The 26,868-nt window shown below is 38.5% G+C and overlaps 3 protein-coding genes, 2 long non-coding RNA genes and 1 pseudogene across 9 annotated transcripts in view; 1 reads left to right on the plus strand and 5 right to left on the minus strand.

The window, feature by feature from the left end:
* Window positions 1-5,846: 5,846 nt before the first annotated feature.
* On the plus strand, window positions 5,847-6,647 carry LOC138126460 (uncharacterized). Its single transcript, XR_011157833.1, has 2 exons — window positions 5,847-6,214; window positions 6,270-6,647. It is a non-coding gene; the product is annotated as an uncharacterized lncRNA (long non-coding RNA).
* Window positions 6,648-8,746: 2,099 nt separating this feature from the next.
* LOC138126052 (uncharacterized) lies at window positions 8,747-11,319 on the minus strand. Of its 4 annotated transcripts, XR_011157586.1 has the most exons (3): window positions 11,031-11,315; window positions 8,816-10,880; window positions 8,747-8,761 (listed from the first exon to the last, which is right to left on the minus strand). It is a non-coding gene; the product is annotated as an uncharacterized lncRNA (long non-coding RNA). The 4 variants fall into 4 exon arrangements; XR_011157585.1 differs by lacking the exon at window positions 8,747-8,761 and having other exon boundaries at window positions 9,745-10,880; window positions 11,031-11,319; XR_011157588.1 differs by lacking the exon at window positions 8,747-8,761 and having other exon boundaries at window positions 9,745-10,964; window positions 11,031-11,319.
* A 149-nt stretch (window positions 11,320-11,468) lies between these two features.
* On the minus strand, window positions 11,469-13,346 carry LOC138126051 (4-aminobutyrate aminotransferase, mitochondrial-like). Its single transcript, XM_069041733.1, has 7 exons — window positions 13,242-13,346; window positions 13,078-13,193; window positions 12,865-13,032; window positions 12,732-12,812; window positions 12,018-12,682; window positions 11,702-11,970; window positions 11,469-11,649 (listed from the first exon to the last, which is right to left on the minus strand). Exons 1-7 carry the CDS (start codon window positions 13,279-13,281, stop codon window positions 11,531-11,533), a joined length of 1,458 nt encoding a protein of 485 aa, XP_068897834.1. The 5' UTR covers window positions 13,282-13,346; the 3' UTR covers window positions 11,469-11,530.
* Window positions 13,347-17,843: 4,497 nt separating this feature from the next.
* LOC138125983 (4-aminobutyrate aminotransferase, mitochondrial-like) overlaps window positions 17,844-26,868 on the minus strand; it is a 48,218-nt gene continuing 39,193 nt past the window's right edge. The window contains exons 1-7 of one of the 2 annotated variants that reach the window (XM_069041599.1): window positions 19,734-19,875; window positions 19,565-19,680; window positions 19,337-19,504; window positions 19,210-19,290; window positions 18,486-19,150; window positions 18,161-18,429; window positions 17,844-18,108 (exon numbers count right to left, since the gene is read on the minus strand). In XM_069041599.1, the coding sequence (XP_068897700.1) occupies window positions 17,987-18,108; window positions 18,161-18,429; window positions 18,486-19,150; window positions 19,210-19,290; window positions 19,337-19,504; window positions 19,565-19,680; window positions 19,734-19,770 (1,458 nt within the window). In that variant the 5' untranslated portion in view covers window positions 19,771-19,875 and the 3' untranslated portion in view covers window positions 17,844-17,986. Of the gene's footprint in view, window positions 18,109-18,160; window positions 18,430-18,485; window positions 19,151-19,209; window positions 19,291-19,336; window positions 19,505-19,564; window positions 19,681-19,733; window positions 19,876-26,868 lie in introns of those variants that run through there. The other variant, XM_069041602.1, reaches the window with a different exon arrangement.
* Window positions 19,890-22,206, minus strand: LOC138125982 (cullin-4A pseudogene; annotated as a pseudogene).
* On the minus strand, window positions 22,114-23,366 carry LOC138125986 (uncharacterized). Its single transcript, XM_069041606.1, has 3 exons — window positions 22,698-23,366; window positions 22,484-22,649; window positions 22,114-22,429 (listed from the first exon to the last, which is right to left on the minus strand). Exons 1-3 carry the CDS (start codon window positions 22,870-22,872, stop codon window positions 22,114-22,116), a joined length of 657 nt encoding a protein of 218 aa, XP_068897707.1. The 5' UTR covers window positions 22,873-23,366.

Consider the following 26,868-nt stretch of genomic DNA (forward strand, 5'->3'; position numbering starts at 1 on the left):
TCTCGACGCGTTGCTGGTCAGCGAGACCAAACTGCAACCCGGCACCCCAGACCCCAACATTCGGGGCTTCGATCTTTATCGCAGCGACCGCACTCGCGGTCCTGGAGGAGGAACAGCAATTTACGTCCGACGTGGAATTCGCCACCATCAGATCGCGCTTCCCGTTCTCCAGAACCTGGAGGCCACCGCCGTGACAATCGCGACCGCGAACGGTCCATTGACGATCATTTCGTGTTACCACCCCCCGCGACTTTTGCTCCGGGAAAACGACATCAACGAAATTTTAGATTCCGGCACCTCGGTCATCGCCGCGGGCGATTTCAACGCCAAACACGAGGCCTGGGGCAGTCGAAGAGCGAATCGCAACGGTCGAATTTTAATCGAACACGCGGACAACATCGACATCCTAATTGAGGCTCCCCCGGAGCCAACATATTACGACGCTCGCGACTTTCACGCCGACACGCTCGATATCGCGCTGTTAAAAAACGTGCCATTTCAAACTCGTCTACATGCCTCTCAGGCACTAGACTCCGACCATTTGCCCGTGCTGATGCACATCGGTGACGAAGCAAACGACGCGAACAGAAACGCAACCGTTCAAATCACGAATTGGCCGCGCTACGCGGAAATCCTCGAAACAGATTTCGGTCCGGTTCCCCGCATCGAATCGGTCGCAGACCTCGAGAGTGCAGCCGGCGCTTTCGAGGACAAAATCAAAACCGCCATGTCCGACTCAACTCGAACTCGCGTCGAGCCGCAGAAAAAAGAAAATTTGCCGCAATGGATCGTCGATTTAATTCGCGCAAAAAATCTCGCCAGGCGCCAAGCCTATCGAACTGGCAGCGCCGCTGACAGGACGGAAGCAAACCGCCTCGGCAACGAAGTTAAATTCGCGCTCATCGATCACCGCAGTGATCGGTGGGAAAGAAAACTCAAATCCCTCACCGCGGAGGACAACTCGATCTGGAGAATGACGAAAGCGCTCCGTTCAAGCAAAAAGCCGCTACCACCGATTCACGGTACGCGCGGACTCGTTTCCTCGGATGACGAAAAAGCGGAAACGTTCGCTGACAGTTTGGAACTGCAGTGCAGACCGAACATCGCCGACGCCGACCTCGATCACATCGAGGAAGTCGAGCACGAAATTTTCGAAATTCTTTCGGAACCGAACGACACCCCCATTACACCCACCTCACCGGAAGAGGTCCGCGAAATCATCGGATCACTAAAGGTGAAAAAAGCACCCGGACCAGACCACATCCCCAACACCGCGTTGAAATTACTGCCGGACAAAGTTGTCGTCGCTTTGACCGCAATTATCAACGCCAGCCTGCGACTCTGCCATTTTCCGTCCCGATGGAAAAGAGCAAACGTGATTTTTATCCCCAAGCCCGGGAAAGATCCGAAATTTCCGCAAAATTATCGCCCCATCAGTCTTCTCTCGAACGTCGGTAAAATCGTCGAAAAGGTTATTCTGACCCGGCTGGTCAGAGTGGCTAACGACAACGCCGCGATCCCTGACGAGCAATTCGGGTTCCGCCCCAAACACTCCACCGCGGACCAATTAATTCATGTCACCGAATTCATATCTCACGGTATGAATCAAAACAAATCAACCGGCGCGATCTTTCTCGACGTGGCCAAAGCCTTCGACACCGTCTGGCACGATGGACTTGTTTATAAGCTCCACACGGCAGGCCTGCCGCTGGCGATGGTCAAACTCATCAATTCGTTCCTCCAAAACCGCGTTTTTCACGCGAAAATCGGACACGCACTCTCGACGGAACGCGCAATCGAAGCAGGCGTCCCACAAGGTTCGGTGCTCTCGCCGACCCTGTACGCAATTTTCACTGCCGACATCCCCAAACCCGACGGAACAAAACTCGCGTTGTATGCAGACGACACTGCAATCCTCACGCGCTCGGGGTCTCCCGAACTCGCGACGCAACGGCTCCAAAACGCTGTTGAAAGTCTGGAAGCGTGGTTCCGCCTATGGCGAATCGACGTAAATCCAGAAAAGAGCAGTGCGATACTGTTCACCCGGCGGCTTCACCGCCCGGCCGGCCGAATTGTCATGTTCAACCGCGTCATCCCGTGGAAAACCGAGGTCAAATATCTCGGAATCAAATTCGACAATCACCTCCGATTCAACGCTCAAGTCGAGCACGCGAAAACTCGCGCCCAGGCTGTTCGTGGAAAGCTTAATTCGCTGGTTTGCCGGCGAAGCAAGCTGTCCACAAAGAACAAAATAACGATCTACCGAACGATAATCAGACCGGCAATGATGTACAGCGTCGCGGTCTGGGGTAACGTGGCTCACACGCAACTCCAGAAACTGCAAGTCGTACAGAACAAATTCCTCCGGGCCGCCTTCAACGCGCCGTGGTTCGTCAGAAACGCTCAACTCCATCGGGAAGCAAATCTTCCCACCATCAGGGAGTTCCGGCAAGATGTTGCAGGGAAATTCTTTGAGAATGCGGCTAACCACCCAAACCCCCTCGTGCGCGAAGCCGTCAACTACGACGAAAATGTAGCATACCGCTATCCGCGGCCAAAATGTGTGCTCCTCCGACAGGACTGAAGTGACATCACCACTTCCTGTCACTCGCGAAGTTTTTCCGATGTTTTTTCTGCAGATCTCCGCGGACAAGCGCAGCTCTGTAACAATTAATAACCAATCATTTCCGAGTATGTTCCAGATTCCATGCCAGAGCCGACTCCAGTTCCAGAGGACCAGGTAATGCGTATTTCAAACCGGGTTAATTTTTATAGTTTCTTCTATATCGATTTTCTCGAGCGTTCCCCCATTTCTTCTTCGGCTCCGACGAGGGGTTTTTTACTTGTGGTTTTTTGACCTCGTTGTAACGCACAAGCGGGAGCATTCCGTCGACGTCTAAAGTCGGTCCACAGCCGCACCCCCCCACTCGCGCGCGTTTTTTTTTTTGTATTTCTCAAAATTTTTCCCCACCGTACTCCCGACCTGCTGGATTCGCAACTGGAGGCCGATCAGCTAGGGGGTACGGTAACCCGATACTTGACAAGTCTGTTGATCAGCCCTACCAATCAATGTGTAGGCGCCTGCTATTCAGATCGGAGAAAGATGAGTCCCGGACTCGCACTCCTAAAGGTCAGACAAATTATTAGTAATTTACGTTATAAGTCCGGTAGGTTACTTGTAACAGTACGAGTTAGACATTATGGACGAGGCGACGTTAGGAGCCGAGTCTAGAATGTCTAAACGAGTACCTGTTACAAGTACTACCGGATGTATATCGTAATGTATTTTATTTCATACTGGAAGTCTCTTGTGCATCATCATTTTATTTCAAAAATTAAAAAATCACATTATATTGTGAAAATAGCATCACCTTTTTTCCTGTGGCAACGGCCGTTGCTATTGTTTTTCTAGATCGAATATTTTTTGACTTTTTCACTTTTCAATGTCAGATTTGATGTATAAAAGGAAAACAGTCCGATAGGTGTTGCTAAGTGACACTTTCCGCATGACCAACTTCATTAAACTATGTTATGGCCATCCCAAATGTCGAAAAAAAGTTTTTGTAATATCTAGTTGTTAATGGTGGCTTTCCGGACTGTTTGTCACCATGTAAACAACCCCATAACGGCCGGAGTCCGTTAAGGGTGTCCGTTATGAGCGGGAGCGGCCGTTATGAATGATTAAATAACTATAGCAACGTAGATCTAAACTTTATTTTTCAACTTTTTTACAATTGGTACAATAATTAATGTTTAATCTTATGGGACACACCTTGAATTAATCGAAATCCGTATGCCACTAACTGATGTAGACGAGATCGAAGATGATGCTTCAGAATTTTAACACCGGCACAAGCGCGATTTTGCAGGGAATAACGATGACCTCACTTGCTTTGCGGCCATCCGGACATCGGGAATATCTTGATCCCGATTTTTTATTGATTTCAGTCGTTTATTTTCAACGGAAAGTTAAGTGTTGAACAAATCTGACAAACAGCAGCAAATGGAGACAAGATCGAAGATGATGCTTCACTAACACAAGCGCGATTTTGCAGGCAATAACGATGACCTGACTTCAGGACATCGGGAATATCTTGATTGCGATTTTTTATTGATTTCATTCACTTATTTTCAACGGAAAGTTAAGCGTTGAACAAATCTGACAAACAACATTGAAACAATTTTTTTTCACAAACAACGGTCGACATGACGACGTCCTCCGCACACTTATTAATCATTCGGTTTTTTCGATGGCGTTGAAAAAAATGTATTTCAAAGAGATAATTGTGAACGAATCGTAGAGATATTACAAAAACTATTGTACAATACACGTCCGTTAGGGCCTTTACAGCCTCGCCAGTATTATTCGACTCGCTCTGCGAGCTCGTCTCACAAAATCTCTGGCTTGGCAGTAAAGGCTATCCTAACGGACTTCTACTGTAAAATACTAAAACCAAATGACAAGTCGATGATGGAATGATGATGATCTATGATGATGGACATAGAGAAAATAAAATACTATAGAATGAAAAGTCCCTAATAAATTTTTGGAAAATTGTTTAGCGCACCCTCACCACACCGCAAGAGGGCGCAAATGTTTTAAAAAGTCAAAACTTTAAAATCAAAGTAATCTCAATAATCTAAAAATCAGTCAAAGCAGTGTCAATCTTTATGTCACTATCTTGTAATTCAAAATGAGGCTGTCTCACGTTCACATATAATGTAGTACCGCTGCTAAGATTGCTAAATTTGTTGTTGAGAGAATCAAGCAAAATTTGTATAGAAAACAATCAACAAATTAAAAGAAAAATAATACTTCAACCAAGAGATTACACCATTATTTGATACACCTCATCTTATTAAAGGAATTAGAAATTATAGGATAACAAAAGATTTGGTTTGGAAAGTAAACGAAGAAATTTTAAGTGTGAAATTGGACTATATAGTGAAGGTTTATCTTTATGATTCAGCGTGGGGCGAATTAAGAGCCCTCCACAAAATTACGGACATGCAGATAAGATCCAAAAAATGTCCTATGCAACTCAAGTTTTGAATCGTCATAATCATGATTAATTCAACTATCACGCTATTAGTTATCTGTGGTAATTTCTAATAACAATTGTTGTTAATAATCTAATATATATTTTAACTAACAGGTAGAACAAACCTAAATGATGAAGATTTGGGAACTACAAAAACAATAACTTTTTTGACAAACTCTTTGATAATAATCTGGAGGGAGGGACATTTCGCCCACGTTGCGAGAAACAGTCCTACACTTACGCAATATGTACCTACTTTGGAAAAATTTTTGGATTAAAAAAACATTGGAAGGATTTTTGGGTACTAAAATTTAGCAGAAAGTGGCAAGTGTGAGTTTTTTAAAGTTTGTAAAAAATATTAATGATTCATGATATTTTCAAAATTATATTCAGTAACATAATTTCGGCCGATAATATTAAAAGCAAAATTTTAACGGTAATTCAAACATAAGTACCTAATGTTACCTAATTTATAAAAATGAAGCAGAACTGTATCAAAAACGGTCGAAAATAAAATATCGAAAGTATTGCTGGCGTTTTAATTTGTTGTGAAAATTTGCGATGATAAAAAAAATCAAAGGAGAGGTAAACTCATCCAGTAGGCTGTGATTTTGCACCCTCACCAGGATAAGAGATGGCGGTAAACGCTTTGTGCCCAAAAAATGTATAGGGAGTTTGCGTTCTATATGTTCTTATTTTGTCTATGATGATCATAGACAACACAGTAAACCTATAGAACGCAAACTCCTATGCATTTTCCTCGTTTTTTTGAAAACGCACTCACCACAAGTCGTCAGGGGACGCTGCCGTTTTATAAAAATAAAAATCGCGGAAACTTGTGCCAAAATTTAAAAAATTATATTTTGACATATCAAGTCATAAGTAATAAATTTACTATTGTGAGACTTTGCACCGTGCAAAGGTATCATAAACCATGTGGAACTCGCCATAAATTTCCAAATCCAATTAAATATCCTGGGCGTTTTATGGAATGTATTAAAAAGACGGGTAACAAGCAGTTATATACTTTGGAGCCTATGAAAGTGTTGGTATAACAGCTACACTGTGTATGGACTTCATTTTTCCAGCAAAGACTTCGACACGAACGAATGTGGCCGTACCCTCGATACAAGATACAACTTCCCTCCTTTTCCAGTCCAGATTTACTTCCAGTAATAGCAAAAAAATATTGATAATTATATTTTAACTGAAAAGTACTTTTTATAGAATTTTCATCCGATCTACTGATCTACGACCTTTCTACTGAAGACACTATAATTGTGTAACTCCTGTTTTATATAGTAATGACGATGAAGATATAAATTCTTATGATGTGAAAGTCTCAAAAAGAAAATAAGAAAAGCTGAGCATATTCAAAATTATAAAAAGGCAGAATGTCGATCCAAAATTCGGGTTGCAATGTACCGAAAACGTATAAAACTTCATGCAAAATTCGATGTCAAAATAAAGAGCAAAGCAATGCAAGGCAAGGATGCGATAAATTTCTGTTTGCCGCAATTGAGGAAAAGAAAGACCAAACCAAAATTTATAAAAATGTAATGGAAATGTATCGAAAAAGATTGAAAATAATAACTTCGAAATAAATGTTGTCTTTTAGTTTAATAAATAAATTACTTTAAATTAAAATAAATAAAAAAGCCAGGATATCCAGCTGGCTGTGTCTTATTTTGCACCTACCACAAGCCAGTAGATGGCGTCGGGGCACAAAAAACCATGACCAACTTCATTAAACTATGTTATGGCCATTCCAATCCCATTAAAATGCGCTTGGTATGAAGTAGGTTATGGATAGTGATGAAGTGGTGCCATCTGTTTGTTAGACATCAAGGTAAAATTGCCGTCAAATTTGAAATTTTGTCAATCAAAAAACTCTGAAAATGCTCATTAAATGCATTATTTGTGGCAATTCTGAAAAACCTTGATTTCAATTTCCCAGCGACAGTGGAGTTAGAGCTGAACGGTTTGAGGTTCTTCGGGAAATTTGTGGTACTAGAAAAGAAATTCGTTAACATAGTTTAATGAAGTTGGTCATGTGATCGAGATGAAGTGGCGATATCTAGTGAAATTTAGAATAACCACATTTAAAAAGTTAAATATCAGGTTATGTTATATGCCATTTCATTGTCAAAAACTGTCAGTTTATACTTTTATGACGACGAAAACGTATAAACTGACAGTTTTTGACAATGAAATGGCATATAACATAACCTGGTATTTAACTTTTTAAATGTGTGGTTATTCTAAATTTCACTAGATATCGCCACTTCATCTCCATCATCGACTTGTCATTTGGTTTACTTTTTTTCGACATTTGGGATGGCCATAACATAGTTTAATGAAGTTGGTCATGCAAAAAACTATGGGAGTTTGCGTTCTATAAGTTTACTGTGTTGTCTATGATGATGGAGATGAAGTGGCGATATCTAGTGAAATTTAGAATAACCACACATTTAAAAAGTTAAATATCAGGTTATGTTATATGCCATTTCATTGTCAAAAACTGTCAGTTTATACGTTTTCGTCGTCATAAAAGTATAAACTGACAGTTTTTGACAATGAAATGGCATATAACATAACCTGACATTTAACTTTTTAAATGTGTGGTTATTCTAAATTTCACTAGATATCGCCACTTCATTTCCATCACATGACCAACTTCATTAAACTATGTCAACGAATTTCTTTTCTAATACCACAAATTTCCCGAAGAACTTCAAACCATTTAGCTCTAACTCCACTGTCGCTGGGAAATTCAAATAAAGGTTTTTCAGAATTGCCACAAATAATGCATTTTCAGAGTTTTTTGATTGACAAAATTTCAAATTTGACGGCAATTTTACCTTCATGTCTAACAAACAGATGGCACCACTTCATCACTATCCACATAGACAAAATAAGAACATATAGAACGCAAACTCCCTATACATTTTTTGGGCACAAAGCGTTTACCGCCATCTCTTATCCTGGTGAGGGTGCAAAATCACAGCCTACTGGATGAGTTTACCTTTCCTTTGATTTTTTTTATCATCGCAAATTTTTACAACAAATTAAAACGCCAGCAATACTTTTGATATTTTATTTTCAACCGTTTTTGATACAGTTCTGCTTAATTTTTATAAATATTATTCCTAAATGTTACCGTTCTCGTATCCTACCACTTAAAATTAAATTTTACCCCTTAATGTAAATGTGGTTAAATGAATTATTTTACCAATAATTTCATCTTCAATTTTATTTTTAAGTGAACGAAAAATTAACATTAGGTACTTATGTTTGAATTACCGTTAAAATTTTGCTTTTAATATTATCGGCCGAAATTATGTTACTGAATATAATTTTGAAAATATCATGAATCTTATTAACATTTTTTACAAACTCTAAAAAACTCACACTTGCCACTTTCTGCTAAATTTTAGTATACATCCAAAAATCCTTCCAATATTTTCATTCAATTTTTTTATGGAAGGAAGTGCTTTTTTTTAATCCAAAAATTTTTCCAAAGTAAGTACATATTGCGTAAGTGTAGGACTGCTTCCTGCCAAAATTTTGTGTGCCCCGGATTTTTGTAAACTCCACAAGCAAGAGGTTTCTCGCAACGTGGGCGAAATGTCCCTCGCTCCAGATTATAATCAAAGAGTTTGTCAAAAAAGTTATTGTTTTTGCAGTTTCCAAGTCTTCATCATTTAGGTTTGTTCTACCTGTTAGTTAAAATATATATTAGATTATTAACAACAATTGTTATTAGAAATTACCACAGTTAACTAATAGCGTGATAGTTTAATTAATCATGATTATGACGATTCAAAACTTGAGTTGCATAGGACATCTTTTGGATCTTATCTGCATGTCCGTAATTTTGTGGAGGGCTCTTAATTCGCCCCACGCTGAATCATAAAGATAAACCTTCACTATATGGTCCAATTTCACACTTAAAATTTCTTCGTTTACTTCCCAAACCAAATCTTTTGTTATCCTATAATTTCTAATTCCTTTAATAAGATGAGGTGTATCAAATAATGGTGTAATCTCTTGGTCTTGAAGTATTATTTTTCTTTCAATTTGTTGATTGTTTTCTATATAAATTTTGCTTCATTCTCTCAACAACAAATTTAGCAATATTAGCAGCGGTACTACATTATATGTGAACGTGAGACAGCCTCATTTTGAATTACAAGATAGTGACATAAAGATTGACACTGCTTTGACTGATTTTTAGATTATTGAGATTACTTTGATTTTAAAGTTTTGACTTTTTAAAACATTTGCGCCCTCTTGTGGTGTGGTGAGGGTGCGCTAAACGATTTTCCAAAAATTTATTAGGGACTTTTCATTCTATAGTATTTTATTTTCTCTATGACTATCCATAACATACTTCCATGACCAACTTCATTCATATTCGCTTCGCTTCTATATGGCCGTCTCAATTTAGCAAAAATTTGTTCCTGCAAAGTAGTCCATGAAACGTGCATCATGTGTCGCCATCTTCCGTCAAGTTGACAACTTATTCATTCTAAAGTTTAAATAAATTCGGGACTGTTAAGTTATTTTTTTAACAAAATGGGCAGAAAGTGTTTTATTTGTGCAAATTTGAAACCTTTTTTCCAATTTCCAAGCGATCCCGATCAGAGAAACAAATTGTTAGTCTCTTAAAAGATTTTGTAGTATTTTTTGAATAATAAAATTTCTTATAGAAGGTAATTTATTAAATGGTATTATAAATCTCAACAAAATTACAGATCATCTTCAAAAAAAGTGACACTCACTAAAGATGCTGTCCCATTCATATTTGTAGGAATTCAGATCTCAAATGTACAACATGCAAAATGTTTTCTTTAGTTATTTTAGAACCCTGTTGTTGTTTGTACGAATTCATATCCTGACCGTCCCTAGATGAAAATGAACCTGCTTCTTCCCTGCAAAACAATACATATACAATACATATTTGTCAAAGTGATCTTTTATGTCACTTTTATCCACCACCATATTAGGATCTTTGTTAAGATTAATAGCCCTTCAAAATCGGAGTCAATTGCTGTACCCCAGTGATTCATTTGTAGGCATTATTGAGAATTGCAAATATAGTACAAAAACTGTTAGGTACCATTTCTACAATATGAGAAACCATGTATTCATTTGCATGACTTGCTGTATGATCACCTCCTTCAAAATTCAGAGTTTTCCTGTGCAGACCATAAAGCTGCAGTATGCAATGTTATTATTAAAATGGCTGCGAAAGCAGTCCTTAGTAATATTTGTGTAGAATAAATGGATTCTTTGAAGACTAAGCTTGAACTATTAAACAAATTCTTCATTGTGGAATTGTAAAAGCATCTTCATCAGCAAATACTGCTCAAAACATTAATTTCATTAGTCAAGCAAAGATTCCTTCTAAAACTTACGGAGAATGTGTGACTACAAATATTGAAGAACTAATATTGCTTATTGATGTTAGAACCAGCATACACAGTCTCAGCCAAAATATTACACCTGCAAGTAATATTTTTTCTGAATCAGTAGCATTTCTCTCAGGATACATAAGAAGTTAGAAGATCAATTTCACTGTGATGAATGTCTTGTTCCACTCTTATCTACCACCATACCAGGACCATTATTAAGATTAATAGCCCTTCAAGATCGGGGTCGATTGATATATCCCAATAATGCATTTGTGGGCATTATTCAAAGAATTGCAAATATAGCACAAAAACTGTTACCATTTTTACAGTATGAGAAACCATGTCTTCAGTTGCATGACTTGCTATATGATCACCTCTTTCAAAATTCTGTGTTTTCCTGTTCACAACACAAAGCTGCAGTCTGCAAGATTATTATTAAAACGGCTGTGAAACCAGTCCTCAATAATATTTGTGTAGAAAAAACGGATTCTTTGAAGACTCTGAGCTTAAACAGTAAAGCACTGAGCCGAAAAGTGTTGAAGTTATAAATGGTTATAAATTTTGCTCTTACCTTTAAAAATGTGTTTTGTTAGTGTTGTCATCTAGGTAGTTAAATTAAACCAAACATTTTCGTCTTCGTGTTTTCGTTAAATGGGCTAATAACAGTAATAACATAAAAATGAGGTCATTGACCTTGATGTTAATGTCAAATTCATAATTTGTAGTTTGGTTGTTTGTTGAGTGGAGGTCGCTAGTAGATGTCCATCAAACGGGAACATTTGATTGCATGTAAAATTCAAAATTGAGACGGCCATATAGAAGCGAAGCGGATATGAATGAAGTTGGTCATGCATACTTCATACGAAGCGCATTTTAATGAATTGGAATGGCCATAACATAGTTTAATGAAGTTGGTCATGCTTTCCGGCTCTGATACTGTTATAAATCACCTACCGGACTCAAATTGATGATGCAATCGAGCATCTACCGGACAGTATGAAATAAACAATTTACGTTTGATTTATTTTTCAATTGACAAGTACGAGTACTACACAGTATTAACAAAAATTACTACAATTCCATCAAAACTTCTCTCAGTTTAGCTAAAAATATATCAGCATGGTGTTCTTGAAAAATTAAAGCTGGTCTCAAACGAACTCCCTGTATACCACATCCACCGCACATCACACCTGAAACAAACGTTCACTTAGTGAAGACAATGAATCAGTTACAGAAAAAAACCTTTGCATTTCATATTTCTTATTATTTGATCCCTTATTTTAACACTCTTTGCGTTGAACGCCAAAAATGTTCCAGGTCCTCTAACGGAGTCGATTAAATGGCAAAATTCTTTTTCAAAGTCATGAAGATTACATTTTAATTTCTTTCCAGTATTTTGTACGACTTCTAGAAGGTTTTGTTCGCCGATAATTCTAATAATATTTTCTAAAAGAATAACTTTTCCGGGATCACCCATCCACGTGTTAAATACACGAGAGGGTAGTTTCGGTCTGTAAATATTATTTATTGTAAAAATCAAATCGTATATCACACTTACGTCAGCTCCAACGTATGAAAGTACCCGCCTAGTTGCATTTTTTTACTGAAAGTTACCAAATCCGGTGGTGTTTCCAAATCAAAATATTCGTGGCACCAAAATCTACCGGTTCCCCCTCCCCCGGTTTGTACTTCATCTAACAATAAATATGCGCCGTGTCTCTTGGCAGTTTTTTGCAACTCTTGAAAGAAGTGTGGTGACGCTTCGTTGTTACCGCCTTCACTTTGTATGGGTTCTACAATAATTCCAGCAACTGGGACACCACATTTGTCATATTGTTCAATCAGATCTTCAACTTCTGCTAAGCATTTTTGATCTTCTTCATCGTTTTCACGTTTGTTCTCCTCTAACGGGTACTTGTACATGGGAAAATGAGCAATGGGCCAATTCAGAGATGGGAGATCTATTTTTTGAATATACTTTGAATGAGTCGTAGCTAAAGAAGCCATGGTACGTCCATGAAATGCGTTTAAGAAAGATAAAATTGAAAGATTGGGCGACCCAGGAGGCTTATTTAAGACGCAAGTTTTCTTTTCCTCTTCAGAGAAATCTACATTTTCGCCACGTTTTTTCCGTTGATACGCTATAAAAATGTTTTTAAAAGCATTTTCGTTAGAGCATGTTCCGCACATCATAAGGGTCATGTTGGGCAAACATGGAGAAATCTGCAATGGAGACTGACATAAATTTTGAACAAAACAAACCAAGGGATACTTGAGATAAAAGATTCTGGATTCTTTTTGGCCAAGTAATTCCAGGAAATACTGCAAGGGCGGGTCTGTTAATCATACATTTCTGAAAATATTATGTTGGTTAGGAAATTTTTTTCATTTGCGAGAGCGCTTACCATGTTGTGTTCGTCGTTGAACACTTTTAGCAGTTCAGGATGATTGTATCCTACTGAAACACATGATATTTGACAGAAAGCGTCCAAGAAAATATTGCCGTCAGCATCCACGAAATAATTTCCGATAGATTTATCATAGTCGCCGAACACTTCCACTGAACCCGTCTCCTGAACAAATTTTAGAGACTAAAACGCAAGTGCTTCAAAACAAACCTGCATAGCACCGAGTTCTTTGCGTAGCTTTTTGGATTCAGGTCCTGGTAGGTCAGTTTTAATATCAGGACATTCAGGTTCGCCCGGTACAAGGGAAGATGCAATGCGGGTTTGACCTTAACTCTAGGTGGTCATGTCAATTCTACAAAACATAACACACTTACCTAGTGTTATACTATTCTTTATAATCCTTGACCACATCATTTTTCTTGATATTTTTAAAATACGATTACAATATGCAAAGAAAATGTCATTGACAAAATGTGACAGTTTATTAATATCACTTAGGTATGAGTATTTGTGATTTTCTTTTCTTACCGAACACTTACTTGATCCGAATAGGTAGTGTTACGATTTAAATCGCCGCGCTTGTAAATCTTCGCGATAACACTCGAACGTTCTAGAACCCATCGCGACAAGAAAGTACACCGACTTCCGCAGAAAAATCCGCGCAGAGAGGGGGCGGAAGGTATAAATCGTGGGAACCAGCGCCAAAGAGGTAAGTTAGAAGGGACCTGAACCGCTTCCGTGAGGAGCAATGGATCGACTCCTGTCGACTCCTCGACTACCGTAACGGGAAGAAGTTCTGGACTCAATTCCAAACTCTGACAGGACAGAAAACCACCCCTGTCCACCACCTCGTTCGGAACAACGCCATCATAAACTTTTCCCCTGGAAAAAGCGAATTGTTTCGCCGGAACCCTTGAACAAATCCACCAAGTTTCCAACGACCCCCATTTCGACGACGCTTTTTTCACGCAAGTGTTAAGTAGCGTCAACTATTTTCGCCGCAACCCCTCCCCCCCAACTATCTTCTCCGCTCCCTTCCGGAAGACGACTCTCTCGTTGTCGAGGTTCTTCCGGACGAGGTAGAAGCCTATATCAAGCTGTTGAAAAACAAAAAGGCTCCGGGGACCGACGAACTTAGAGCCCCCATATTCAAAAACTCTCCTCGGACTGCCATTCTTGCCCTGACAGCTATCTTCAATAAGTGCATGCGCGCCCACCATTTCCCCCTGGCCTGTCATGATCCCAAAGCCGGGAAAAGACCCAACCAATCCCCTTTCATACCGCTCCATCTCTCTCCTGAACATTGCAGGGAAAGTTTTTGAGAAAATCTTCTCCACCCGCCTAAAAAATTTCCTGGAGATTAACCAACTCCTCCCACCGGAGCAATTCGGATTCCGATCTGAACTCTGCACCATCAACCCCATCCTCGAGTTTTACACGGACACCACCCGACATGTCAGTCTGAAGGAGTACACTCTCGTCGTCTTCCTGGACATAAAGAGGGCCTTCGACTGGGTTTGGCGAAGGGCTGATGCAGAAACTTATAAACATCCTAATAAATCCCGGACGAAGATCAGACTGTTCGCCGACGACACCGCCGTGTCGACAAGCCAGAAAAACCCCGTGATGGCCGGCAGGATCACCTGGACGACATCACCACCTGAACAAATGCCTGGAGAATCAAGCCGAACCCGCTCAAATCCCAGCCCATCTTCATGTCCTACTCCGGAGCCAACAATTCCAGGTCCCGCCACCAAGCCCCCCCAACTCCTGCTCGACACCCAGGCCATCCCTAAACTCTAACACATTCGTTACCTCGGCGTCACCTTTTCCAAAAATTGCACCCTCAACCAGAACGTCAACCGAGCCAACCTCTTGTACCCATTACCACACCTACAAATCCTTCATCCGTCGCATCATTGAATACCGTACCCCCATCTACGCCACCCTATACCCTGCTCGCCTCCATCAAATCTCCGTCTGCGATAGAAGAATGCTCCGCAGGATCTTTCGACTCCCCGACACGTTCCCCTCCGACAACCTCCATCAAATAACAACGCCTCAAACAATTGCAGAGCTACGTGACCCGTACTCTAAACACCAACAACGCCATCGCCATCCAAACCCTTTCCACTTTGTTCAAATTCCCGACACGTGACGGCCGCCTCCTCAACAGAATCCCGAAAATTCCCACGCGCAAGCTCAAACAGCCCCCAACAGCTCTACCGGACGACCTCCAGACACCCTTGACCATGCGGTAACCGTCGACGACGCCAGGATTTCCGGGACCCAGGACATCTACTTCTGTAAGCCCAACTAACCCCTTCTCTGTTCTTTTTTCTGCACTTCTCTCTCTATTCCAGATACCAGGAACAACAGGACCCAGAAGCCATAACGACCAACCCAGAACAGAACCATCCAGCCACAGGACCCCCAAGGACGCACAAGACACCATCTCCGTCCCCCTGCCTCCTCTGCGCCACCTAGTATATGAGTTTATTGTAACCTTTATAATCACATAACTTCCTTTGTATTCTGCTGTGTTTTTATTTTCCATTTGACTGTGTTCATATTGTATTATATTCAAATCATAACCCCCAGCAGCGTCCCACTGTAACTTGACATAGTCTTAAGTATAAATTGAGATGTAATACAAAAAGTAAGGAAATAAATGAAGTTGAATGAATGAATGAAAGTCAGAAGGGGAAGTTCACGGCGGATCTGTAGTGTAGGTAGTGCCTCAGGAGAGTGAACAGGTCATCGAACCAGTGATTTTAGCAGGGCTGACTTGGTGACATGGTGGAGTCCAAGCGGGTAATTGGAGACGATTTATCCAGGTACCACCGCCCCAATCGCCAAGCGGATAGCGACGGATCTCCGGATCGAACGCTCAGCGGATCAAGTCCACGTCAGGTCCCTGCCAGTCAAGATCGTCTCCTGGCTCACCGGAAGGTCCCGGAGTTACCCGCCAACCAAGTCCGGAGCAGTGGTGACACCTTCCTTTTATTTAGGCCGTGCCCTCCACATTTATTTCATATCTAATGACCGTCAATCGATGCCCTTGCTTAGGGAGAAACTCGCCACCGTTGTTCTTATTGTAAACTGTATCATTCATAATTTCTGACATTTCAAAAAAGTCAATGCAAGCAACCAATTATTGTCAATATGACTGATATGGTGATATGTCAGTTTGTCAAACTCTTAACAAAATTCCAGGTAACTCTGTCCATTCATAGATTGCTTGACATAAATGTTATAAAAAAAAATGTTCACTCTACGCTACAACAAATAGATCCGGCGGGAAATTTTAAAAAATGGAAAGAGCAGGTTACACGTGATGTTTTATTATTATTCTGCATGTTTGCATTTAGGAAAGACGAAAGAAAACTTCAGTACAGTAGGAGTATATATTAGGTTTTATTAATACAGGGTATATCACGAGTGATAATGTGCCTGACGGAATAAAAAATGCAACCCACAATACATTTTCGAATTTCCGAAAAAAGCTGGCTACTGAAATTAAAATATCCAGCTTTTTTCGGAAATGGCTAAACACAAGCAAGAGATGATTTAATATGTACTCCTATTTAATGCATGAACAAAAATTACCTCTGTATCATTTTCGATGTTTGTAATTAGATTCTTGAGGCACTTCACAAATTTAAAAAAATCAACAAAAAATTGCAACGGAACAGATCAAAACAGCAACACGATCAAAACTAATAACTTTTTTTCACTACTAGTTTTAGAAGGCGTCATTATTGACTCTCGAACTGAACCCAGAAGTAGAATTTCTCTCCTACCTACTAGTTAAGAACTTTTCATTATTAACCAGTGGTTAATAATGAACAGCCGTCATCTAGCAACGAAAGATGAGATTTTGTTATCTAAGGATATTTTTAAAAAATGCATTCTATCAGTGGACGTAGTCACTCCGTTTATTAAACTCCCGCACTGTCAGTGTCAAATTTTTGATTTTTTTTTTGGAGTGTAGTGTATCTATGGTGAGATACCTTTTCAGTTGCCTGTACACAAAATCTAGTTATAAAAACTTCAACAAGAAAAGTTTGGTTATGTTAATGGAGTAATGGTCTTCTTGTAACAACTTGGGAGCAGTGTTCGGTTGAATTATAACCTAAAATAGATTTATTAAGACAAATCACAATACTGCCAGCTAAAATGTCAGATTTTCATAGATAGTCCGAATTTGAAATAATCGTGAATGGCTTATACCTACATATTCCGGCTTTGAATTATCGGCGAGCAATCGTAATTTCTTGTAACGGTTCTTCACTGGGTAAAGTAATTTCGCGGTTGATAAATTTCAACGACGACTCCACTTGTTTAACAATTGAATAAAAAACTTGCTGAAGGAAAGGAGGAAGAGTTCTACATCCTACCCCTTATCGGAGGGCGGTGTAACTGTATAGGTAGCTCTCGAAGAAAGGGTTGGCCTTCCTTCGGCCCTTATTTTCACAATTTAAATATTCAATTTTAAATAAATGTTCAAATACCGCCAACGAGGTGGAAGACTTGAATCGCGCGACCCGGTGGGGAACCCAGGAAATTCAGAAGAATTGTTCGCATCTTGTCCAGGTCCGAATCAGGATTGTCACGTAATATTTTGTTGGATTGTAGTAGGTCAAAATTATTTTAAGTTCGGTTACATTTTCTTCAAATTCACTGAATTGTGATTGTACATTGCATAAACCAAGCTTGTGAATAACACCTTTCTTCCACGAATTTCTGTGTGTCATTTCCCGTACTCGGGACAGTTCTCATCTCAGCCTCAGTCGACGATACTCGTGGTTCCCACTAAACCGACTCGAAGCCCACGATCTGTTCGTTATACCCATAGACAGTCCGGATTCGTTTCCGGTAACAGGGTTGTCCGGTTTCGGGAGAGTAATTTATAACGTAACAGTAGGTATGTAGCAATGAAGGTTAGTAAGTTAGCTGAAAATAATTACAAAACATTTAATCCATTAAGAAAATTTACTTCGCAAAAATAAATGTAAAGTTATACATTTATTACTTTATTGCAAACTAAAAAACTAAAACAACAAAACATTTGGAAGACGTTTGTTGGAAGACTGCGACAAAAATATTTAAAACAAAATTAACAAGACTCTTTCAAAACTTGTCTAAATGTATCCAAAAATATATTAGCATGATGTTCTTGAAAAATCAAAGCAGGTCTTAAACGGAGGGTTTGATTGCCACAACCACCAGACTGGATTCCTAAAAAACAATTAATCATAAATTAAAAATCTACTTAAGATCATACCTTTACCTTTGGCTTTTAATTTTTTTAAAATGTCGTCCCTCAATTTTCCATCTGCCGCATTGATTGCCAAGAAGGTCCCTCGTCCCCTAACAGAATTTACTAAATGGGAAAATTCTTTTTCTATATCTAGAAGTCCAGTTTTTAATTTCTTTCCGGTCTTTTCTACGTTTTGTAAAAGTTTCTGCTCTTTGATAGTTTTGATAATGGTTTCCAAAAGAATTAGCTTTCCTGGATCGCCCATCCAAGTGTTAAACACACGAGAGGGTTGTTTAGGTCTGTAAATTTGATATTGGAACATGATTCAAAGTAAAACCATAAAAACAAGTCTTACGTCATTTCTAAACTGTGAAAATAGCCCCCTAGTTGCATTTTTTTACTGAACGTAACGATGTCTGGTGGTGTTTCTAAATGAAAATGTTCGTGACACCAAAACTTCCCCGTTCCACCTCCCCCCGTTTGTACTTCATCTATAATAAGGTATGCACCGTGCTTCTTGGCAATTTTTTGTAACTGCTGAAAGAATCGTGGAGAAGCTTCATTGTCACCACCTTCGGATTGTATCGGCTCCACAATGATCCCAGCTACGGGAATTTCCTTCGACTTATATTCCTCAATCAATGCTTCGACTTCTGCTAAACATTTTTTGTCTTCTTCATCATTCGCATGTTGATTCTCATCTAAAGGATATTTGTATTGAGGAAAGTGTGCTATTGGCCAATCAAAAGACGGTATATCCATCTTGTGCATGTATTTTGAGTGAGTCGTGGATAGGGATCCCAAAGTGCGTCCATGAAACCCATTCAGGAAAGACAAAATTGACAGTTTTGGTGCCCCTGGGGGCTGATTTATAATGCAAGAAGTCTTTTCCTCTTCAGTGAAATCTACATTTTCACCTCTTTTTTTACCCTGATACGCCATAAAAACATTTTTAAATGCATTCTCATTAGCACATGATCCGCACATCATAGTCGTTAAGTTAGGCAAACCTGGTGAAATCTAAAATTAACTTGAAAATATCAGTGTTCAAAAATTTAGACAAGCACTAAAATCCTCACCTCGTTAAGTACATTGCGCAGCCTTTTTGGCCAATCATCTCCGGGAAATACTCCAAGTGCAGGTCTGTTAATTAGACATTTCTGGAAACAAGTGTAAGGAATTTTTTTCACATCACAACAAACCCACCAGATTGTGTTGATCATTGAACACTTTTAACAGTTCGGGATGATTATATCCTAATGGTACGGAAGAAATTTGAGTGTAGGTATCCAAAAGGACGTTGTCATCAGCGTCCACCAAATAATTGCCGATTGATTTATCATAATTGCTAAACAACTGAACGGTTTCAGCGTGCTGAAAACATTTCAAATAATAATACAAAAATGTTTAACGTACAAATCTTTTCAAAATAACCTGCAGTGACCTCAATTCTGAAAGCAATTTTTTTGATTTGGGTCCCGGAATTTCAGTTTTAACTACAGGGCCTTCAGGTTCGCCTTTAACAAAAGATGACACAGCTCGAAATTTACCTTAAATATCATAAGTCAATAAAAAGAATTGTTACTCTATAGATACGACTCACATAAATTTACGCTTTTGTTCAGTGCTCTCGACCACATTTTATCTTTACACGACCCTTGTCCTCCCTATCTTTGCACTGAGTTGTTTGTAAAATATTGACCAGATAGGGAGAGGGAGCGCAAGCTCAGAACTAAAGAGGCGCACCAAACAAAAAACATTTCAAAAAGTGAGACAATTTATTAACTAAGCAATATAAATATAATTTGATTTGTTATCTTTGTCCCTCTCCATGTACTCCCGTTCGATCAATAATTCGATCCTCTTTTTCAAATCGGTTTGGTTAACTGGAATGTCCAAAATCTTGTACAGTTCCCGTACCAACATGTAGTGCTTGATACTTTTTTTGTTCTTCATAATTCGCACAATTGCGGCGTCAATCTGAAACTGTCTGTCCACCAATACATTTTTTTCAGTTTCTTTTTCATCTTCAGGCGAGTCTTGTAACTGGATTTGATTGATCTTCACTCTAAAGAGCTTGTCTGTGAATTTGTTATTGAAGACAAACACGTCCTCGTCTTCTATTTCTCGATTTTTCGGCGATTTCAGTAAAATTCTTGCTTTTCCACAAATCAGCGACACTAGCGTTCGTTTCAGTTCAATTTTTTCTAGATTCGTCGACTCTTGTATTTCTTTAAAACCAATTTCTGTCGAAGTGTTGAACAACAAAAGGACAATACTTTGAAAGAGTGATACTTGTAGTTCCTTGCAACCACACTCGAAATTTCCTTTTATTAAACAGTGACTTAGGCTGGGTTGCCACAACAGTTTCCTCCCACTGTGGTTGCTCAGATAAAATTTTTGAAAATTTTGCTGATATGCGACCAACTCGAAAGGTAAGTTGATATCATAATTTGGATAATTAGGCCAATAGCTACTCGTTAAGACGTTAACAGAAAAATCTGAAGACAAACCATTACAAGTTTCTTGGTTTTTTAATTTCTGCTTGAACGAATTATTTATAGTTTTGCTCAAGTTGATATCTTGAAACATTCCTTCAATGTTTGATGTAAAAGCACTGCCACACTCCTCTCGAAGTTTCGAGATCATGCTGTTCTCTGCATCTTGATTCGCCGATTTGCCCAGAAGCAGTCTTTTTGCAAGAAGTTTCTTGTAGAAAGCTTCAAAAATGTCCTTACCCTGAACATGCTTGAACAACTTGATCACTTTCGTTAGGATAATTTCCAAGTCTTCGTCGCTGATATCTTTTCCGCGTAACTTAATGTCCAGATACTTTGCCAAAAGTTGTGCGCTTTTGGCATGACAACTGTTAATGAAATTCTTAAAAGCCACTCGGACGCACTCGTGGAATTCTTTTTTATTGTCAAAAGACTGCACAATGATTTTATCAAGATCATCTTTGAAATCCAACAAATCTTGAATCATATTTTTCTCATTTTTGATATCAGTAATTGCTGTACCTTTCTTAATGATGTATTCCTTAAAGTAATTTATTAGATATTTTGTACCGTTCGAGATTTTCTGGAACAGTTTATAAATTAATACTAGCTCTTCGTACATGCTTTTATCGATTAATTCATCAAATCCTTTGTTTAAAATTTCCGTAATGTGATTTTCGATTAGTTCTTTATATACTATATCAAGCAACTGACTTTCTGTACTTTTGTTCAAGTACTTTCTGATTCTTTCTTGCTCCTGCATAATGCGGTGATTAACGTGGGACAAGTATTGAGGGACGTCCATGAGCGTGATGATCCGCATCCCTTCGTCTTGGTAAAACACTTGAGAAGATTTCAAAAATTCCTTCACAAAAATTTCTTCGTAAATTTGTAAAGCATTGAACATGTCTGTAATTGATTTTAGTAGAGCTCTGTACTGTGTGGATACCTCGGAACGTTCCATTTCAATCTCCGCTAGCATTTCTTCAATTATCCTCTTCTTCACGACAGGATTAAGAATAATGATGCCGGAAAATAGTCCCAAACTAATACTTTGTACCGTATTATATTTGAAAAACTTGGGAGAGCGGTCGTAGTATAGAAAAATATTCTTGATTGTCTTGATATGACGACAAAATTCTTTCCAGAAATTTTCGATAATCTCTAAAATGTTGGGTCCATCAGAGGCGATTAATTCGAGTTTTTCGTTCAAATAACTCTCTATGAGCACTTGTAGGTTATACAGCAAGGGAGAGTACTTTTGCGTGTACAAATCTTCAGCTATTCGGTACAGTTCTTCGAGTGAATTTTCGTAACGAGACGAACTGAAGATTGCAATTATTTCTGTTTCGAGTTTCGCCCATTTCTGTTCATTACTTTCAGACGAAACTTGTTCAATTCCACGGAAATTGCGGATTGTGATAAGATTTTTTTTCGATGACATTTTTGTAAAGTTAGTTTGTCCAGAAACAACTAGATGGAGAATTAATGAACAGAATTCGAAAACTGTATTCTTCGGAGAGAACCCATCACTTCTAATTTAAAATCCATCTTCTGCAAGGGGGTGAGTTTTCTGATTGATGGCAGGAGGGACAACAGAAACATCTCGTCTTCATCGATTTCTGGTTTTTTCTCAATGACTGATCGCTGAAGAGAGAGATCGAGTCCATGATCAGGGCTACTGTCGGTAAGATAATCATCTATGTCTTCGGTTTTTATTAAAGGATCTTCCGGTACATCTACGCTTTCTTCTAAAGACGGGTCTTCTCTTCCCGGGGACGTGCTTTCTTCGTTTTCATATCTAGCACCACAAATCTATTACTTTTCAAGCGTAACTAAGACAATTGGGACCTACCTAACCCTCTTTCTTTCGGTTTTGGTTTCTAGAAACTGAAGCATATCAAAATAAACATACTTTTTCCGTTTGATTCCTGCTAAGGTGTCCACATTATTTTGTATCTCTTTTTTCTGTTTTGTGTAATAGTCCCTCACCGACTTCCACTTCTTTTGAATAAACGCAACTAAAAATTTTCTTGTAATGATTGAAATAAGTGCGCGCGTTCACTTACTTTTATTCGTCTCGTCGGCGGAATATTCTTCTGTCTGCGGGTAAAATACTCTGCAAATTTTCTGCCATGCTCTCATCTTCATTTGCTTATCACTATAACTCGTATGGTGTACATTCCACACGCACGGTTGTTTTTCTACTTCTGTAATCAGTTTTTCCATACTTAGCAGCGACATATTTGCTGATGAATTACTAAGATTAAACTGATCAAGCAAAGAATTTAGCTTCAGAAGACCGACGAAAAAGACGGATTTTTACGAATTCGACCGAATTCCGTCGAGTTTTGCTATTTGCTCCTGCCGACGGAATAAATTAAGAGACTTGTGGGATAGGAGGTCGCTTCCAACGTAATCAATATTTTCAGCGGAACTGAAAGAGGGGGAAAGGACAGGAATTCCGTTCCGCCTTCCGTTGGACGTTATTGTGAGACTGTCAAGTTTAACTAACTAACAGCTGAATAGTATTTCAACATTTTATTTTGTGCTTTACAAAAATGATGTTCGTTTGGAGGAATTGGTTATGTTTTAACAATAGAACCTTCGATCGTTTTTGGTATTAAGGGTTTTTGTGATTGAATGGTACAGATAAATATTTAATTATGTAAAATATTAATTTTATAGATTTTGCCGCTGGTATTAACTGTGAAATAGTATTAGAGCGGCCTGTTCTCGTCCTTATTGCAAATCGGTTAAATATTAGAATAGCTATTTGTGCAATAAGTTAGGAAAAGTGATTTTTTTCCTTACGAGATGCGGAATTTTTAATCGAGACGAAGTCGAGATTAAAAACGCGTCGAGTACGGAAAAAACACTTTTCCTACGAATTGCACACATGATTTTTTCTACTGGAGTTTGGAAAATACATAAAATTTGGATATTTTTAATATACTATTAATTATTTCTAAATTAAAAAGCGAAATCAAAATTGTTCTGCTTTCGTTACCATAGAGAAACAATTTATTAATGAAAAATTGTGAAGGCGTTTAAGCTTTTGTCTCAATTAAATACCAGTTTTTACGTTACGTATCCCAGGAGACGACCAAAATTGAACTTTTAGTGTTGAAATATTATTTCCGCCCATAGTAGGAAATTTTTCACTTTTCCTAACTCAAATTAGTATTACAATGTTGAAGTTTTCCAAACTCTAGTAGAAAAATATTTTTGCAGGGTTACCTCTTGAAAACACCTCATGTGTTTAATAGTAGTTTATTTAATGAGTTCGTGTGTAAATTGTTTTTTTTTTTTGGCACGAGTGGGCCAAACGCGAGTCAAACAAGCGTTTTAAAGGCCCACGAGTGCCAAAAAAGGCCCAATTTAGACACGAATGAGTTGAATACAACGTTTTTTTGTTCGACGAGCCCCTTAAAGGCTCCAAATCGCCTAAAATCTTTAAAATTAGTTGTGACATTTATCAAAATCCGTTCACACCGGAGAAAATTCTTAAATTCTGACAGTGTCAAAGAAAAAAGGTATCTTAAGAAACCTAAAATTGTATTTTTTGTCAACAATTGTTTAGAATGTAAAGATTTTTTTATTATTACAAAACAGCAATAGAACAACAAAATGTACAGTGTTTTTCCTTTGGTTTTCCTCTTTTGTCAATTGTATTTCACTATTTCTCAAAACTATTTCATTTTGATATTTAATAGAGATAGGCAATTGACAAAAGAGGAAAACTAAAAGAAAAACAGTGTACCTAATAAAAAAATAATCTCATATTGTTCGGATATTTCTGTACACAATACACCTGACATCAATATGGTATCTGATTTTTTTTTTGTTTGTTATTAATTCTTGCTTCCATATTTGAAACTCGCGGTAATGATTAATATGATTTGATCAAAATTAATTTATCCATTTGATAATACCTACATATTAGAAAAACTGGAAAAGTCACTACATTCAAAGACGAAATTTGAATAAAATATGAATTAAATATTCATTACTTTTTATAAAACAAAAAAAAATCTGCTTACAGCCTTTAAAATAAAATACCATTAATTAACAATCAATTTAATTTTAACAGTTTTCTTTTTTTAGTATTGATAGATTTTTTTTTAATATTTTGAGTGTGTAAATTACAAAAATTTATCAATACAGGGGGAATTAATTTTTTCATTATTGTATCGCAAACTATACCATAATGAACACTACATTGAAATACAGGATTATGAAGCAAATATGAACTCAAAACGTTTTTTAAAATAAAATCAACATTTTCTTTTGGAAGACTGGGAAGGATTTCTATCATAATATCCACCACAAATTCTATTAGGCCTACAAATCTTTCGTTGGGATAGTTCAATTTTCCTCGGTCTTGATTATAAATTAATTCTAGCAAAGGGCTCGTTTTTTCAGGAGAGGTGTTCCGTAACGTTGATAAGCACAATTCACAATTGTTCACAGATTCTGCAACTTTCATTATAAGATAACCACATAAAAAAGCTGTAGCTGCCGATTCCATTTTAAAACTATTAATTTCAAAACCATCATGTACAAATACTGTAATGATTTGAAGACATTACTTTTTCCGCCAAATATTTGAACCTGCGCAAACGGTAACAAATGTGGTCGTGATCGTCATCGAATCGGAGGAGCCCTACGTTGTGTCTTTCTTTTGGCGGAAAAAAAAAGAAAAGGTTCGGAATGCAAACGATGAGGGTTCCAGTTGGAAGAGTGCCGCAAATAAAACACACATGTGAGGGCCGCCAAACTTTTATTTCATTTAATTATTTGATCCGCAATGACTTTGAATTTTTGAAGCGAGCAACGCAAGATGGCAACAAAACAAAATATAAGGTATACACAAATAAACAGCATTAAACGATGCAACACAAAATACATAATTTACCAAAATCGAAATAGCAAACGGTGAATTTTTAAAGAAATAAAGACAAACAAGAAATTAAACACAATGCCAAATCTCACGTTGCACTCGCATACGCCAAACGAACCGACAAAGTGGATTTTTGAATTAAGGTGAATGAACGAATTTTTCCCGACAAAACACAAAAATAAACAAATTATAAAACGCGGTTATTGCAAAACGGGACCGATAAAACCCCCATAAACGGTATCCCAAAGGCGGAATCTTTTCAAACTTCATAACAAATTTTTCTTAAACACGAATTCCAATAAAATATTTCATTTCGGTACAGTTGAGATACGGGGACGCGCGATTTCGTCACGAGCCGTTTAGATGGAGATACAACAACTACAGAGTACATGTGTGAACATTACTACCTACAACCTCTAACGCATGCGACACCTCCACGCCCTATTTCTACATCCGCATGCCGGTCGGAAGGGAGATGACGGGACACACAACTTCCATGTGTGGACGTGAATCTCACGCGTAGGTTCGGAGGGGACGAGGCACACAACTTCCATGTGTGTACGTGAATCTCACGCGTATGTTCGGAGGGGAAGAGGCACACAACTTCCATGTGTGTACGTGAATCTCACGCGTAGGTTCGGAGGGGACGAGGACAAAAGGAAAGGAAATTACGCTGAGCGAACGAAACTACAACGTGCAGTGATCTATATAGTCCCAATTATCAATCAATGCCTATCGAAGTGCGGAACATTTATTACAGCCCGTGACGAAACGAACGCTGATGTCGCTCTAAACTGCTTTCCCAATTACATGACACAAACTTTTCTTCCGATACGAACAAATTATGATTTTAACAAATTTGTGAATTTAGCATGTCAGAATTTAATATTTACAATACTGTTCTACCTGCAAAACATACCTGTAACAACAAAACACAGTCCTGGCTCGAACAAAGATTAGTGTAACGCGTGAGACAAAGGGAAAAAGTGGCGCCAAAATGGGACAGCGTCAATATCACTGATTTGCACAAAATCTCACGGGAAAACACTCCGTCTGTTAATTCGCGAATGAAAAGCGTTTAATTCAACAGCGGATGGCAGTGGGAATTAGCAAAAAAACACGAGATTTTTAAACAAAACACTCTGCACGCACAAAACACGTCTTGCCTCCGGTGAGAGTGGAAAGAAGAGCGCGCTTTTTTTTCCCACCATCCCTTCAGTCACTTCTTGACCATGGCCTACTGGATTCCATTTTTGGTAAACAAACCAAGGCCTACTTGGTAGCCGTGAAATGGAATTTTGAATCGGGGCACTACAATACAGATAATTTTTCAAGTT

Source organism: Tenebrio molitor, chromosome 3 (genome assembly GCF_963966145.1).
Source record: "Tenebrio molitor chromosome 3, icTenMoli1.1, whole genome shotgun sequence".
Lineage (NCBI taxonomy): Eukaryota > Metazoa > Arthropoda > Insecta > Coleoptera > Tenebrionidae > Tenebrio > Tenebrio molitor.